The sequence below is a fragment of the Canis lupus genome, chromosome X (assembly GCF_003254725.2).
Source record: "Canis lupus dingo isolate Sandy chromosome X, ASM325472v2, whole genome shotgun sequence".
Classification (NCBI taxonomy): Eukaryota; Metazoa; Chordata; class Mammalia; order Carnivora; family Canidae; genus Canis; species Canis lupus.
In genome coordinates this window covers 10,024,164-10,035,756 of record NC_064281.1, presented here as the reverse complement: position 1 = coordinate 10,035,756, position 11,593 = coordinate 10,024,164, and the positions used below count along the sequence as shown (strand labels likewise).

Genomic DNA, 11,593 nt, shown 5'->3' with positions numbered 1-11,593 from the left:
GTTGAGCATGTTCCGTAAGTTTCTTGATGATTCTGTGCCTCAGTTTCTTCATCTACAAAACTGGGGAAATTCCGCATCTTAGGCTTAATATGGGAAATAAATGAGATAGTCCTTATAAAGTCCTTAGAGCCATGCCTGTCACACAGTAAGCCTACATGACAATTACACAGGACTATAATTAAAAGATTCACGTGACATGGATCTCCATGGCAGGCACTGTTGTACAGAACTTTGTTGTTTGTTGGCGAACTTCTTCTGGAAAAGGCCAGATAGTAAATACTGTAAGCTGTGCAGGCCATCCAGTCTCTGTATGGACTACTCAAGTCTGCTGCTCTGGTAGCAGGAACAGCAGCCATAGACGACACATAAAAGAATGAGTATGGCTTTGCTCCAATGTTTTTCAAAGACAGGTAGGCTGGATTTGGCTGTAGGCCACAGTTTGCTGAGCCCTTTTAAAGCAGTGCTATCCAACAGAAATACAATGCAAGCCACAGATAAAATTTAAAATTTAAAATTTTCTAGTACCCACGTTAAAAAAATAAACAAGTGAAGGTTACAGCATGTTACCTAACCAGTGTATCCAAAATACTGCCACTTCAACATGTAATTAATAAAAACAAATTGTTGATATTTTACATTCTCTTTTTCATACTTATTTCCCCCAAATTCGCTGTTTGACACTCTGACGCATCTCAATTAGGACCAGGAACATTTCAAGTGCTCCATGTAGCTCGTGGTTACCTATGGGACAACACAGTTCTAGAGCATATGCTAATACAGATAACGCTTACGTGCACACCTATTGCCCCAGCTTCTGAATATACATGAAAATGAGTCTATGCCGGGCGGGCAGGTGCAGGCCCTACATATCTGTGTACTGAATGCATAGAAAAGCTTGTTAATATTAACTAATATGGGCACGCTGCACACATCTGCACACATCTGGCTTAATCCCCGGGGGACACGAGCGATCAAAGAGAAATTTTGTTTCTAGTCATAACCCACGCACAGCTCTGCAGCTACACAGGGGAGCCCCTTCCCCCAGGGAGAGAACCGATGCCAAACGCTGGGTCGGGGCGCCGCGGTTTCCGAACAGCCACGCAACACTGCGCTAGTGCCCCTTCGTGTGAGGACGCCCCCCGGCACAGGTGCAGAGGGCGGAAGGGAGCAGCGCAAGGGCCCGCGGGGACTCGGGTTCGGGAGAGGGGCGCGGGCCGCCAGCTCGGAGGCGGCGGCGGCCCCCGGGGATCCGCCCACCCCAGCGACGTCAGCCCGAGAAGAGGCGCGAGGGCGCTACAGGGCCCGCCCGCCCCGGGACGCACCGCGGCCCCCCGCGCCCTCCCGGAGCAGCGGTGAGCGTCCCCGAACAGGGGTGCGCGTCCCCGAGCGCCGCCGGGCACACACACGCGACAACCTAGAGCGTCGCTCACCGAGAAGCGCACACGCCCGGGAATCTCCGGAGACGTCGGCGCCGGGACAGAGCTTCCGGCACGCGGGGCGGGGCCACCGAGGCTCCACCAATCCGAGGCCGGCGGCTGGAGACCGCAGGCCGGGCGCATGCGTGCTGGGTACGTGGCGTCTGCGCAGAGGGACCGGCGGCCGTCAAGCCCGCGCCGCCGCTCGCTGTGGGGCGGCCCCGGGCGTGGCGGGCGACGTGGCCCCGGGGCCTCCTGAGTTGAAGGCAGCCGCCCCCAGGAGCGTTTTTCAGCTGCGAAGTGTGTTGAACTAACTCCACGGCGTACGCTTTGTGCTTTCAGTCAAGGCAGTGCTCAGCTGAACGGTTGACAAAACGGTGGCCGGATGCGATTGATTTCATGCAGTAATTAATTAACAAGTATGTATTGCAGCCCTAGCCCGCGTCCCTTGGTAAGGAAGTACTGAACATTCACCAGGTGGCCGTGGCACCGCTCATCCGGACACATCCTCTCCCTGCAACGGTCCGATAAAATCAAAGCGACGGTAAAACTCGGGGCTTTAGTTTCCAACGGCTATTACTGCCGTACGATGGTTTCTATCACAAGAACTAAGTGAGACACCAATGAATCTAATTGGTCGAGCAGGGACGCTCCATAGGGTATAACAAGAAACTCATTTTTTCTCACCGCTGCTCTGTTGGCTCTCCTGCCCCTTGGCTGCTCCAGGGCTGGAGCTTGAGCAAACCGCGCAGCTTTCCCGGTCACTTTCAGGTTCAATGAAACAATTTGATGAGTGTTGTGGGTTGAATGGTGCCCCGGCCCCCAAGATAGATACAGCCACTTCCTAAATCTGCCTCCCCCAAACCTATCCAGACAACTTTACTTGGGAAAAAATGGGGGGGGGGGCTTTGTAAATATAATTAAGGATCTGAAGATGAGACCATCCTGGATCACTGGGTTGGGCCCCAAATCCAACGAGAGACAATCCTTGTAAGAGAAGACAAGACACTGGGGTTGAGTGAAGGTCATGTGAAGACAAAGGTGGACATTTGACTCTAAACAGACCTGTATTACCATCCCTTCCTCCTGCTGCCCTTACCCTGGAGAAACCAGAAAATAGTGCAGAAAGTGTGCAATAGGAGAGTGAAGAACTTAATCCACATAACGTTCCCTTTGCTCTTCCACAGAGTTACAGGTCACACCTGAACTGAGAGGGAGCCAGAGCTTTGAATTGGATGACTGATTGAAGTTTCCATATTAGATTAGGCTGGCTTTTTTAACCATCTAGTAATAAGATAAGCTTCTACAATTCTAACAGCCCTCTCCCACTCTTGCCTTCTCCTATACACGAGCTGAAGGGGGGTGAGGAACCACAGGACGCAGAAGTAGTTTCGGGCTCTCCACCTAGCCTGTACGGATGGTACACTGTGTCTCTTTAGAACCAGAGGACACTCAGCCCTATGCTCAACTTTGGGGCCCTGGGCAAAACCCTGAGTCAAGAGAAGTCTCATTTAACACCCCCTTCTACCTGCCGTAATCTGGGGTCATTTCCATACGGCTTATTCTTTTCCACGCCGTTGGTCCCTCTTGCTCATTTCTTTAGAATGAGTCATTCTACGACAGACTTATGACCACAGATTAGCAGAGAAGTGCAAGGCCAGCAAGCACGGCTCCTGTCACTTGGTGCGTATCAAAGGACGGACGTCCAGAAGCAACAAAACAACATTTATACTACTTTGTTACTAGGGATGCTTCAAAGGTGCCATTTATTCAGAAAAATATAGAAAAGGTACAAAAAGCAGTGGGATGAGAGGATCCTGACGCTGCTCAAAGACCTCTGCCTGCCCGCTCAGTTGCCTTTTGCATTTCTGCTAAGAAATCTGAGCCGAAGCCTGCTACGTGCGTGGGATCTCATCCTGTCCGTGCGTCCCGTTGCCAGAAGGACAGTTGGCTGGTGATCCTGTTTGCGCTGCTCCAGGAAATGCCTCACCTCACTTTGGTTCTCAGGTTTTTCGTTTACAGGGAGGTCTTTTGCAACAACAGTTCATCGGAGGAGCGAGGCATCAGCATCAGACTAGAAATCATCGGTCTTTGCTACTTCCTCTTTCATTCTTGCGCCGTGTGGCTTCAGGGCCTGTCCTCATGGCCTGGCCCCAGACACATCGGCCACAGCCCTCATGCCATGGCGTGAGCCGGGCGTGTGAAGGGCCATTCATCAAAAACGACTATATAAAGGGTAACCATGTTTCTTGCAGGTCTTCTGAGTCTTCGGGGGGAGACACCTGTGGCTGGAAGTCTGCCGTTCTGATTGACAGTGCCTGAGACACACATCGGCCTCATTGTCCCCCTGCAACAACCTAACAGATTGTAGGTGTTGCATCGTTTGGCTCAGATAATAGTGTTCATAGTTATGTATTTCAAACCCGACCCCAAAACTGCCTAGTTTTCTAGTTGCTGAAGAGAACAAAGGCGTCAACTTCTTTGCTCTGACAGGAGGGAATCTCTTGAACTGGTAGGCGGTGGGGCAACTGCATGCACTCGATACCAGCTTTTACCAGTTGGGGCGGACTTTGGTGGGTTTGGACCACGTGGCTTTTGGCCCACCTTCTGAACACCCATTGGGGGGGGGCTGTCTGTTAGCCGGGGTGGCTGCACGAGCAAGCGGGCCCATTATATACCCCCCCACACCCCAAATGTCAGTTTTGAGCAGAGTAATGCGGAGACCAGTGTGTCACAAGACCGTCCCAGTGATGTTGGCCCTCTGGGCGGCAGTGGCTTCTCCCCACAGTCCGCTTCCAGCCCAGCAGCCCGTTTCCAAGGCTGGGGTGCCGGTCTCCCCGTGCACCTGCCCATTCCTGTCTCCTTACCATCACTTCCCTTTGCCGTTAGCTGAGGTCTGGTTCTGGGGCCTGCTACCAGCAAACACTAGCTGACACGGCCCCCATCCTAATGTAGCTGTGTGATCGGAGGGCCAATCAGAAGAGCACCCCTGATCCTAGATGGTGCTGAAACTGCCTTCGCACCCGCTCCTTCAGATTAAAGCATTGACAGCTGCGATTATAAAGGAACAGGTATCAGAAAGGTTACACTTGCAGCCCTTGATGCCCTACACCTGAGTTATCTGATGCCCGTGGCCTCCCTTCACCTGTCGGAGACCAGCGCAATGGGACAGAGGACAAGTGAGTGTTGACAGGGGTGAAAGGGGCAAGAATGAAACGTGTGAAAGATTGGATTCTTCTGAGATCTCAGGGGTGACTGAAATGGAAGGTTCTAGGTATCCAGAAAGAGACATGAGTTCACAAGACACCGAGGAGGGGAGAAAGAGAGCAAAGAGAGAGCAGGGGATGCTGAAGGCAGCTCTTTGCTGTTTGCCTGGTGGCAGCCACACGCGTGCACATAGGCTGTCGCAAGAGGGCACTGCTAGAAATCTGAGAAGGAGCCAAAAAATGAGGGAGAGCACAAAGTGCCTCCCATTCAGCCGGTGTGACTGCAGCTTGGACACCCGAAGAAAAAGATTTTTAAAGGGACATGGATAGGAAAGGGGGACCTAGAAACTTCCATGGGCGTCCAGAGACACCAACAGATGTGGGGAAGATGAGGGTTCCAGGCTTTCTGGGCAGCAAACGTAGCTCCTCAGGCTTCAGCCCCCTCAAAAGTCCAATGCTGTTGACCTCCAGCAACCAGCTTGATGTCCAGGGCCCACTGGTGTCCTGGGGGGCAAGCCGGGGGCCGTCCCCTGCGTGAGAGTGTTGGTGGCTGGATTAGACATGAGGCTGTGGAACTTCAGTGACAGCCTGCCTGGTGTGGAGGCGTGAATCCACTTGAGGTGTCCCAAGTCACCTGGCACAGTCAGGTAGACGAGGCTTGGCTTGGTGCGGCCGGGTGGGTAATACTTTTACTTTTTCTTTTAAGATTTTATGTATTTATTCATGAGACAGAGAGAGAGACGCAGAGACACAGGCAGAGAAAGAAGCAGGCTCATGCAGGGAGCCGGACGTGGGACTCGATCCCGGGACCCCAGGATCACACCCTGGGCCAAAGGCAGGGGCCAAACCGCTGAGCCACCCGGGGATCCCATCTCTTCTTTTTTTCCTGGAGAAAAAAAAGAGGGATGACCACGGAATAGTCTGATTTCAGACGTCGAGAAGCCACGTTGTCTTCAGATGCCAAGAACTGCCCTCCTCCAGGCCAACACGTCGGCCTCTTCTGGTCTCATACACGCGGGTACGAAACAGGAGACTCGTGGGCCGGGGAGCTGGGCTTTGTCACTCACGGGACAAGAGGCGGCAGGAGGAGGCGGTCCAGGCGCCCCTGTGTTCCCCCCCTCTCCCCCCCCACCCCGGCCGCCTCCTGCAGCAGGGACACCACTGGGCCACGGGACATTAGGCAGCAACTGAATTCCTCTTTCCCTCTCAGTCATTTTGTTTTCAGAGCCCGTATATTTATTTTGCTGACGCTGTTGCTCAGGACACTTTGGGGATTGCTTTTTTCGGGTAGAAAAATCGTGTGAGATGGGGCAGCCCAGGGGTGGGGGCAGGGGTTTAGCGCCACCTTCGGCCCAGGGCCTGATCCTGGAGACCCGAGATCGAGTCCCACGTCCGGCTCCCTGCATGGAGCCTGCTTCTCCCTCCTCCTGTGTCTCTGCCTCTCTCTCTCTCTATGTCTATCACAAATAAATAAATCTTTTTTAAAAAAAAGAAAGAAAAAAGAAGAGGACCAAACACAGCGGCTACCTCGGGTCCGCCCGCAGGTGGGTATGGTCTCAGCGAGGCATCAAGAGCCCAAGCGGAAGGGGTCGGGGTGTTGGCCAAGGCCCAGCTGTCATCTTACAGATGAGGCGAAGGATGCACCTCCCACGCGGGAGCTGAAGTCTCCTGAGGTCTGTAAGTGGGGGGGGGGGGGGACAGGACAGACTTTCCTGGCCACAAGGAGGCTTTTCCCAACCCCTGGAGCAGGGACCCCCCAGTGTCTTCCAGTACCCCTCCCTGCTTATGACAGAGGCCCGGATGGGTTCTCAAAATCAACTTGGTGCTTTAGTCAGCCCCTGACGTTCAGCCCCAGAGAGGAGGCTAGAATGGGGACTCGTGCCATTGTCATTTCCATGTGTCAGTCTATGAGGCCAGAGGATGTGGGACATCTTGGTAAATGATACCTCGCCTATGCCAGCGAATAGGCGAGCACCATTCAGTGGTGATTTGGGCAGCGCTCGGGGTCTGGGAAGGGCTGGAGATCATGGTTTTGTTGAAGAAGCGATGTGCACAACGTGTCATTTTTGGGGAGCACTGCTCAGCAGCCCGGTGATGGGATAGAGAGAAGCAGCCAGTGGGGTAGTCAAGGTCGGGGCTCCCTTTGGTGGCCATGGTGGAGGAAGACAAGAGCGTGGGCCATGGGGGTATTGGCAGGAGTGTCTCTGAAGGGATGATGCGCCTTAGAATCGAGGTTATGTTTTATTAGAGTCCAGATAGGAAGGCAGGAGATGGGAAGAAAATGAAGATGTCAAGGGAACGGGGCTTTCAAAAGGTCCAAAGGAGCAGCATGAGGAGATTACGAGAAAGCCAAACTAGAGTGTTCGATGTTGGAGTTCAAGCTCAGAGGTGACGATCAAGTCCAAGGTGGTGGCCATGGTGCGGTGACTGGGGAGACTGTGGTAACTGGAATAGAGGTCAAAGAACTGTGAGGCTAGGACATCGGATGGGTCATTCGCATAGATGTCCCCACATCGGTTGATGACAATGGCGAGGAAGGGCAGAGAGGACCGTAGAGCTATTTAAGCGCATCCTCAAGGAACAGTGGCTTTTCCGTGAAGTAGAGAAGTAGGAGATTGTGACCAAGAGTGGAGCAACCAGGTGCCACCTTCAGCTGGCCCGTGCGTGTGCGCAGCGTGGAAGGATGAGCAGCCTTCGTTTGCTAAGGCTGCACGGGGGGAGGGAGGCCTGGAGAGAGCTCAGCTCAGCCGAGGGTGAGGGAGGGGAGTTTGTTTAGCGGACGATGCAGTAGGTGTGATGGGGAGAGGGCAGGAAGAGTGGAAGCTAGTGTCCAGGAAGAAGCCCCTAACGGTGTGGGGCTGAGCGGGAGGCGGTGGATGACAAGGGCCTTTCGGGTTGAGCGGCGCCAGGGACAACGGACGTGCATCATGGCTAAATTACTTGAGCCGAGCTTCCCCCAAAGGAACCCAAGTATGATAAAATGCTAGCGCGGGCTAGAGCTCCAGGACACTGTAGCCTGTTGACTGGAATCCCAGACAATATGTTGGTATGTAGGGGTCCAGAGAGCTAGTCCACCAAGACTACGGTCCTGGGGTGGGAATGGCAGGGGGAGCCCCCAGGGGTCAGGGAAGAGTATCACCAGAGTCTGGATTGTGCTTTTTGTTTGAAATCCTAGATAGGCCGAGAGAGGGTTCATTTTTCTCTCATTTATAAAATGTTGAACAGTGACGGGTTTGGGACAGGAATAGGGATGCCACAAGGTTATCGGGGACCCAGGCTTCTTCCAGCTATGTGCTCCTCCATGAGCTACGACCTTTGACCTCATGATTGCAAGGTAGCTCACAGAGCTCCTGCCTTCACAACCAAACACACTGCAGGAAGGAAGGAACGGGAAGAGAAAGGCCAAGAGGGGCGGCGAACTGACAACTCTCTTTAATGACCCTTCCTGGAAGCCCCACCAATGACTTCAGGAGGTTCTCCATCTCTGAGAGGTCGGGAAATGCAGCCTTCTAATTCAGCACATTCCACTCCCCCAACCAAAAACAAAACAAAACCAAAAAACCCCACACAAACACACACACATAAAAGTATTTTTTAACATGGTCATAGTAGTAAGGAAAAAATTCAAGAATGGATATTGGATAGGCAGCTAGAAATTTCCACTAGAGATCTTAAAGAAACATGAAATGCTATGATTTAACTCTGCTTAACTCAGCCTTGTGCAATGAATTTAATGACTTTCTACCCATAAGTAACCTGATTCCCAGGCCTCCCTATTTCATTTCTGATTCAACATCTCTTTTAACCTGGATCACTGGGACACGCTGGTCCTTCGTTCCAAGTTCTCCCTTCTGTCTTCCTTGATTCTAAGCCGTTAACTGTGCTCTTGAATTTCCTCGGTCACTGAAGAAACAGGGGGTTCTTCTTCGAGTTGTGTCACAGTCTTAGAAATCACCTGTACCAGTTAGCTCTTGCTGCAGAACAAACCACTCCGAATCTTAGTGTCTTAAAACAGCCATTTTATTATCTCTCACAATTCTGCAGGCTGATTTGACTTAGCTTGGCACATCTTCATCCGGTCTCATTTGAAAGACTATTTTGGGGGTTGCTATAACTAGAGGTTATCCTAACAGATGCAATGACAACCTTTGAAGACAAGACTTTGTATGCCAAAATTACTTCACACTAAAAAAACTCCAGTGTTTTCCCCCTAACATCTTAAAAGGTTGTATGTATGTGTTGGTTGTATTAAAGAGAACATTGTTGAAAAGAGATTATGATTTTTTTAAACAAAGGATTACTAAAAGTTTCAGTTTAAAAAAATTTAAGACTGAGACTACACATTTTTTTTAAGATTTTATTTATTTATGTGAGACACACAGAGAGAGGCAGAGAGAGAAGCAGGCTCCCTGTGGGGAGCCTGGTGTGGAACTCGATCCCGGGATCCTGGGATCATGACCTGAGCTAAAGGCAGATGCTCAACCACGGAGCAACCCAGGCGTCCCAAAAGGAAGTAATTTTAAGAATTAAAAAAAAAAAAAAAAAGAATTTTAAGAATATAAGGTATTTCCAAAGAAAAAGAAGGAAACCTATATTTCCCAGTAAAGCAAATAATTATATACATTTTGAAACAGAACACCAATAACACATTTTCTTACTTAGAAAAAACTTAAACCAAGACACAGGTGATTATTTGAATATTATTACAAAGAATTTAAATATATAAGCTGGGCTGTAAACGATCAGGCTAAGTCACTTAGATAAAAATCTGTGATGTCAGCTTCTAAGAAGTGCCAGAAAAGTCAAACAGAGAAACAATTCTCTGTGGGGTTTTTGTTGTTTGTTTGTTGTATTTTTATAATTCTAAAAATGTTACATAGAGGTCCATCAACTTGTGTAGACAAATCAGATATACTGGGGTGGGGCGAAGCTGAGCTTTTTCCACATTTCTACATTTTATAAATTCAGAAATGAATGAGGTGACAAGTGGTTCTTAAAGCAAATATTGGCATATCTTATGTAAGAAAGGCAGCTTACAATAACGTTTCTGTTGATACATTACAATTTTTCAGTTTGCATTTCTAAAGTGGGGCAATCTATGATGTAATATTAGAAAACACAGAACTGACATAAAAAGCTAAATATAAAGATACAAAAGAGCACAGTAACATTTAGCCATTCACAGATAAAAGGCCGTCTGGACATAAGCCTGAAACCAGCAAGACGCCGTCCACTGCAATTTCTCCAGTTTTGCCCTTGCCACGTTCTGCTTCAAAAATGATCTAATAATGGAGAAGATAAAAAATATTACTGCAAATTATTCAAGTCAATGATAAGACCAAATTATTTATCTATTTATTTGTTTATTTATTTCTTATTTTAAAGATTTTATTTATTTATTCATGAGACACACACAAAGACACAGAGAGGAGGGGTGGGTTCCATGCAAGGAGCCTGACATGGGATTCGATCCTAGGTCTCCAAGATCAGGACCTGGGCTGAAGACGGTGCTAAACCGCTGAGCCACCCAGGCTACCCATGACCAAACTATTTAATAGGTATTTTAAAAAAGATTTTATTTATTTATTCATGAGAGACATGGAGAGAGGCTGAGACACAGGCAGAGGCAGAAGAAGGCTTCCTGTGGGGAGCCCGATGTGGGACTCGATCCCAGGACCCCTGGATCATGCCCTGAGCCAAAGGCAGACGCCCAACTGCTGAGCCATCCAGGCGGCCCTATTTAATAGCTATTAAAAAGGATTGAACTCAGGGCACCTGGCTGACTCAGTGGATGGAGCCTGAGACTCTTGATCTTGGGTCATGAGTTTGAGTCCCACTCTGTGCATAAAGATTACTTAAAAAACAAAACAAAACAAAACAAAAAAACCCTGGGCAGCCCGGGTGGCTCAGCGGTTTAGTGCTGCCTTCAGCCCAGGGTGTGATCCTGGAGACCGGGGATCAAGTCCCACGTTGGGCTCCCTGCATGGAGCCTGCTTCTCCCTCTGCCTGTGTCTCTGCCCCTCTCTCTCTCTGTGTGTGTCTCTCATGAATAAATAAATAAAATCTTAAAAAAAAAAACTGAATTCATCAGTCCCTACTGCACAGGAGCAGGCATGGAGACTGCATATATAGTAATGTATTTTCCAGATGCCAGTATCTGCACTGAGTGGATTACATTCAGAGAAAACAGGGTTATTGCAACACCGAAAAGAATCTGGATAGTCCTGAAAAGCTGAGAAAGGTATGGCTGAAAAGGAAATTTTGGAATTCCCTTTTAAAGGAAAAATAAAACAACAATGTGGTTTTCTTTTCAAAAACCAAGCTAGTATAAAAAAAACAAAAAACAAAAAAACAAAAAACCAAGCTAGAAGAAATTTAACACTCCCTGTGAACATCTAATGTAAAACTCTATAGTTGAGAGTGAATGATTTTTATATATTCAGATTTTGGTAATTTGTAGTAATATAGCCATTTTTCTTAAAATATTGGCGTTAATATTAGAAATTATTGAGAATGTCATTGTTTTCATGTTTTGAAAAATGTTACATAGTAGGCTATAATAATTTTTATCTGTGATAAAAATCAAATAAAATATTTCTACTAATCAAAATAGATCAAATAAAATACCTACTATTAATAATCAAAAGAGAACTAAACTTCCTTATATTTTAGAAATGTCTAATGTAAAGAGAACAGAGAGAGGATGAATACTAGAATATTTATCTTGAATTTGCACACAAAATGACAGGAGTGACCCATTTAACAAAATTAAAGATATACTATTATCTTTAATACTATTACTATTTTATATTCATTCATCCAAAACTATTTACAAAGAAATATTATTAAATAATAGCTGAATGACGTTTTTCTCTTTTCCCATTACTACTTTTTTATTTTTTAAAGATTTTATTTATTTGTTCATGAGACACACAGAGAGGCAGAGACACAGGCAGAGGGAGAAGCAGGCTC

The 11,593-nt window shown here is 48.3% G+C and overlaps 2 protein-coding genes across 14 annotated transcripts in view; one reads left to right on the top strand and one right to left on the bottom strand.

Moving 5' to 3' along the window:
* Window positions 1-7: 7 nt before the first annotated feature.
* Window positions 8-1,729, top strand: LOC125754666 (translation initiation factor IF-2-like). The gene is made up of 2 exons (XM_049107590.1): window positions 8-14; window positions 1,149-1,729. Exons 1-2 carry the CDS (start codon window positions 8-10, stop codon window positions 1,727-1,729), a joined length of 588 nt encoding a protein of 195 aa, XP_048963547.1.
* A 6,920-nt stretch (window positions 1,730-8,649) lies between these two features.
* The window catches only part of EGFL6 (EGF like domain multiple 6), a 242,542-nt gene continuing 239,598 nt past the window's right edge, over window positions 8,650-11,593 (bottom strand). For all 13 annotated transcript variants that reach the window (XM_035711858.2, XM_049107435.1, XM_035711859.2 and 10 more), the window contains one exon: window positions 8,650-9,903. In XM_035711858.2, coding sequence (XP_035567751.1) covers window positions 9,793-9,903 — 111 coding nt within the window. In that variant the 3' untranslated portion in view covers window positions 8,650-9,792. The remainder of the gene's footprint in view (window positions 9,904-11,593) is intronic.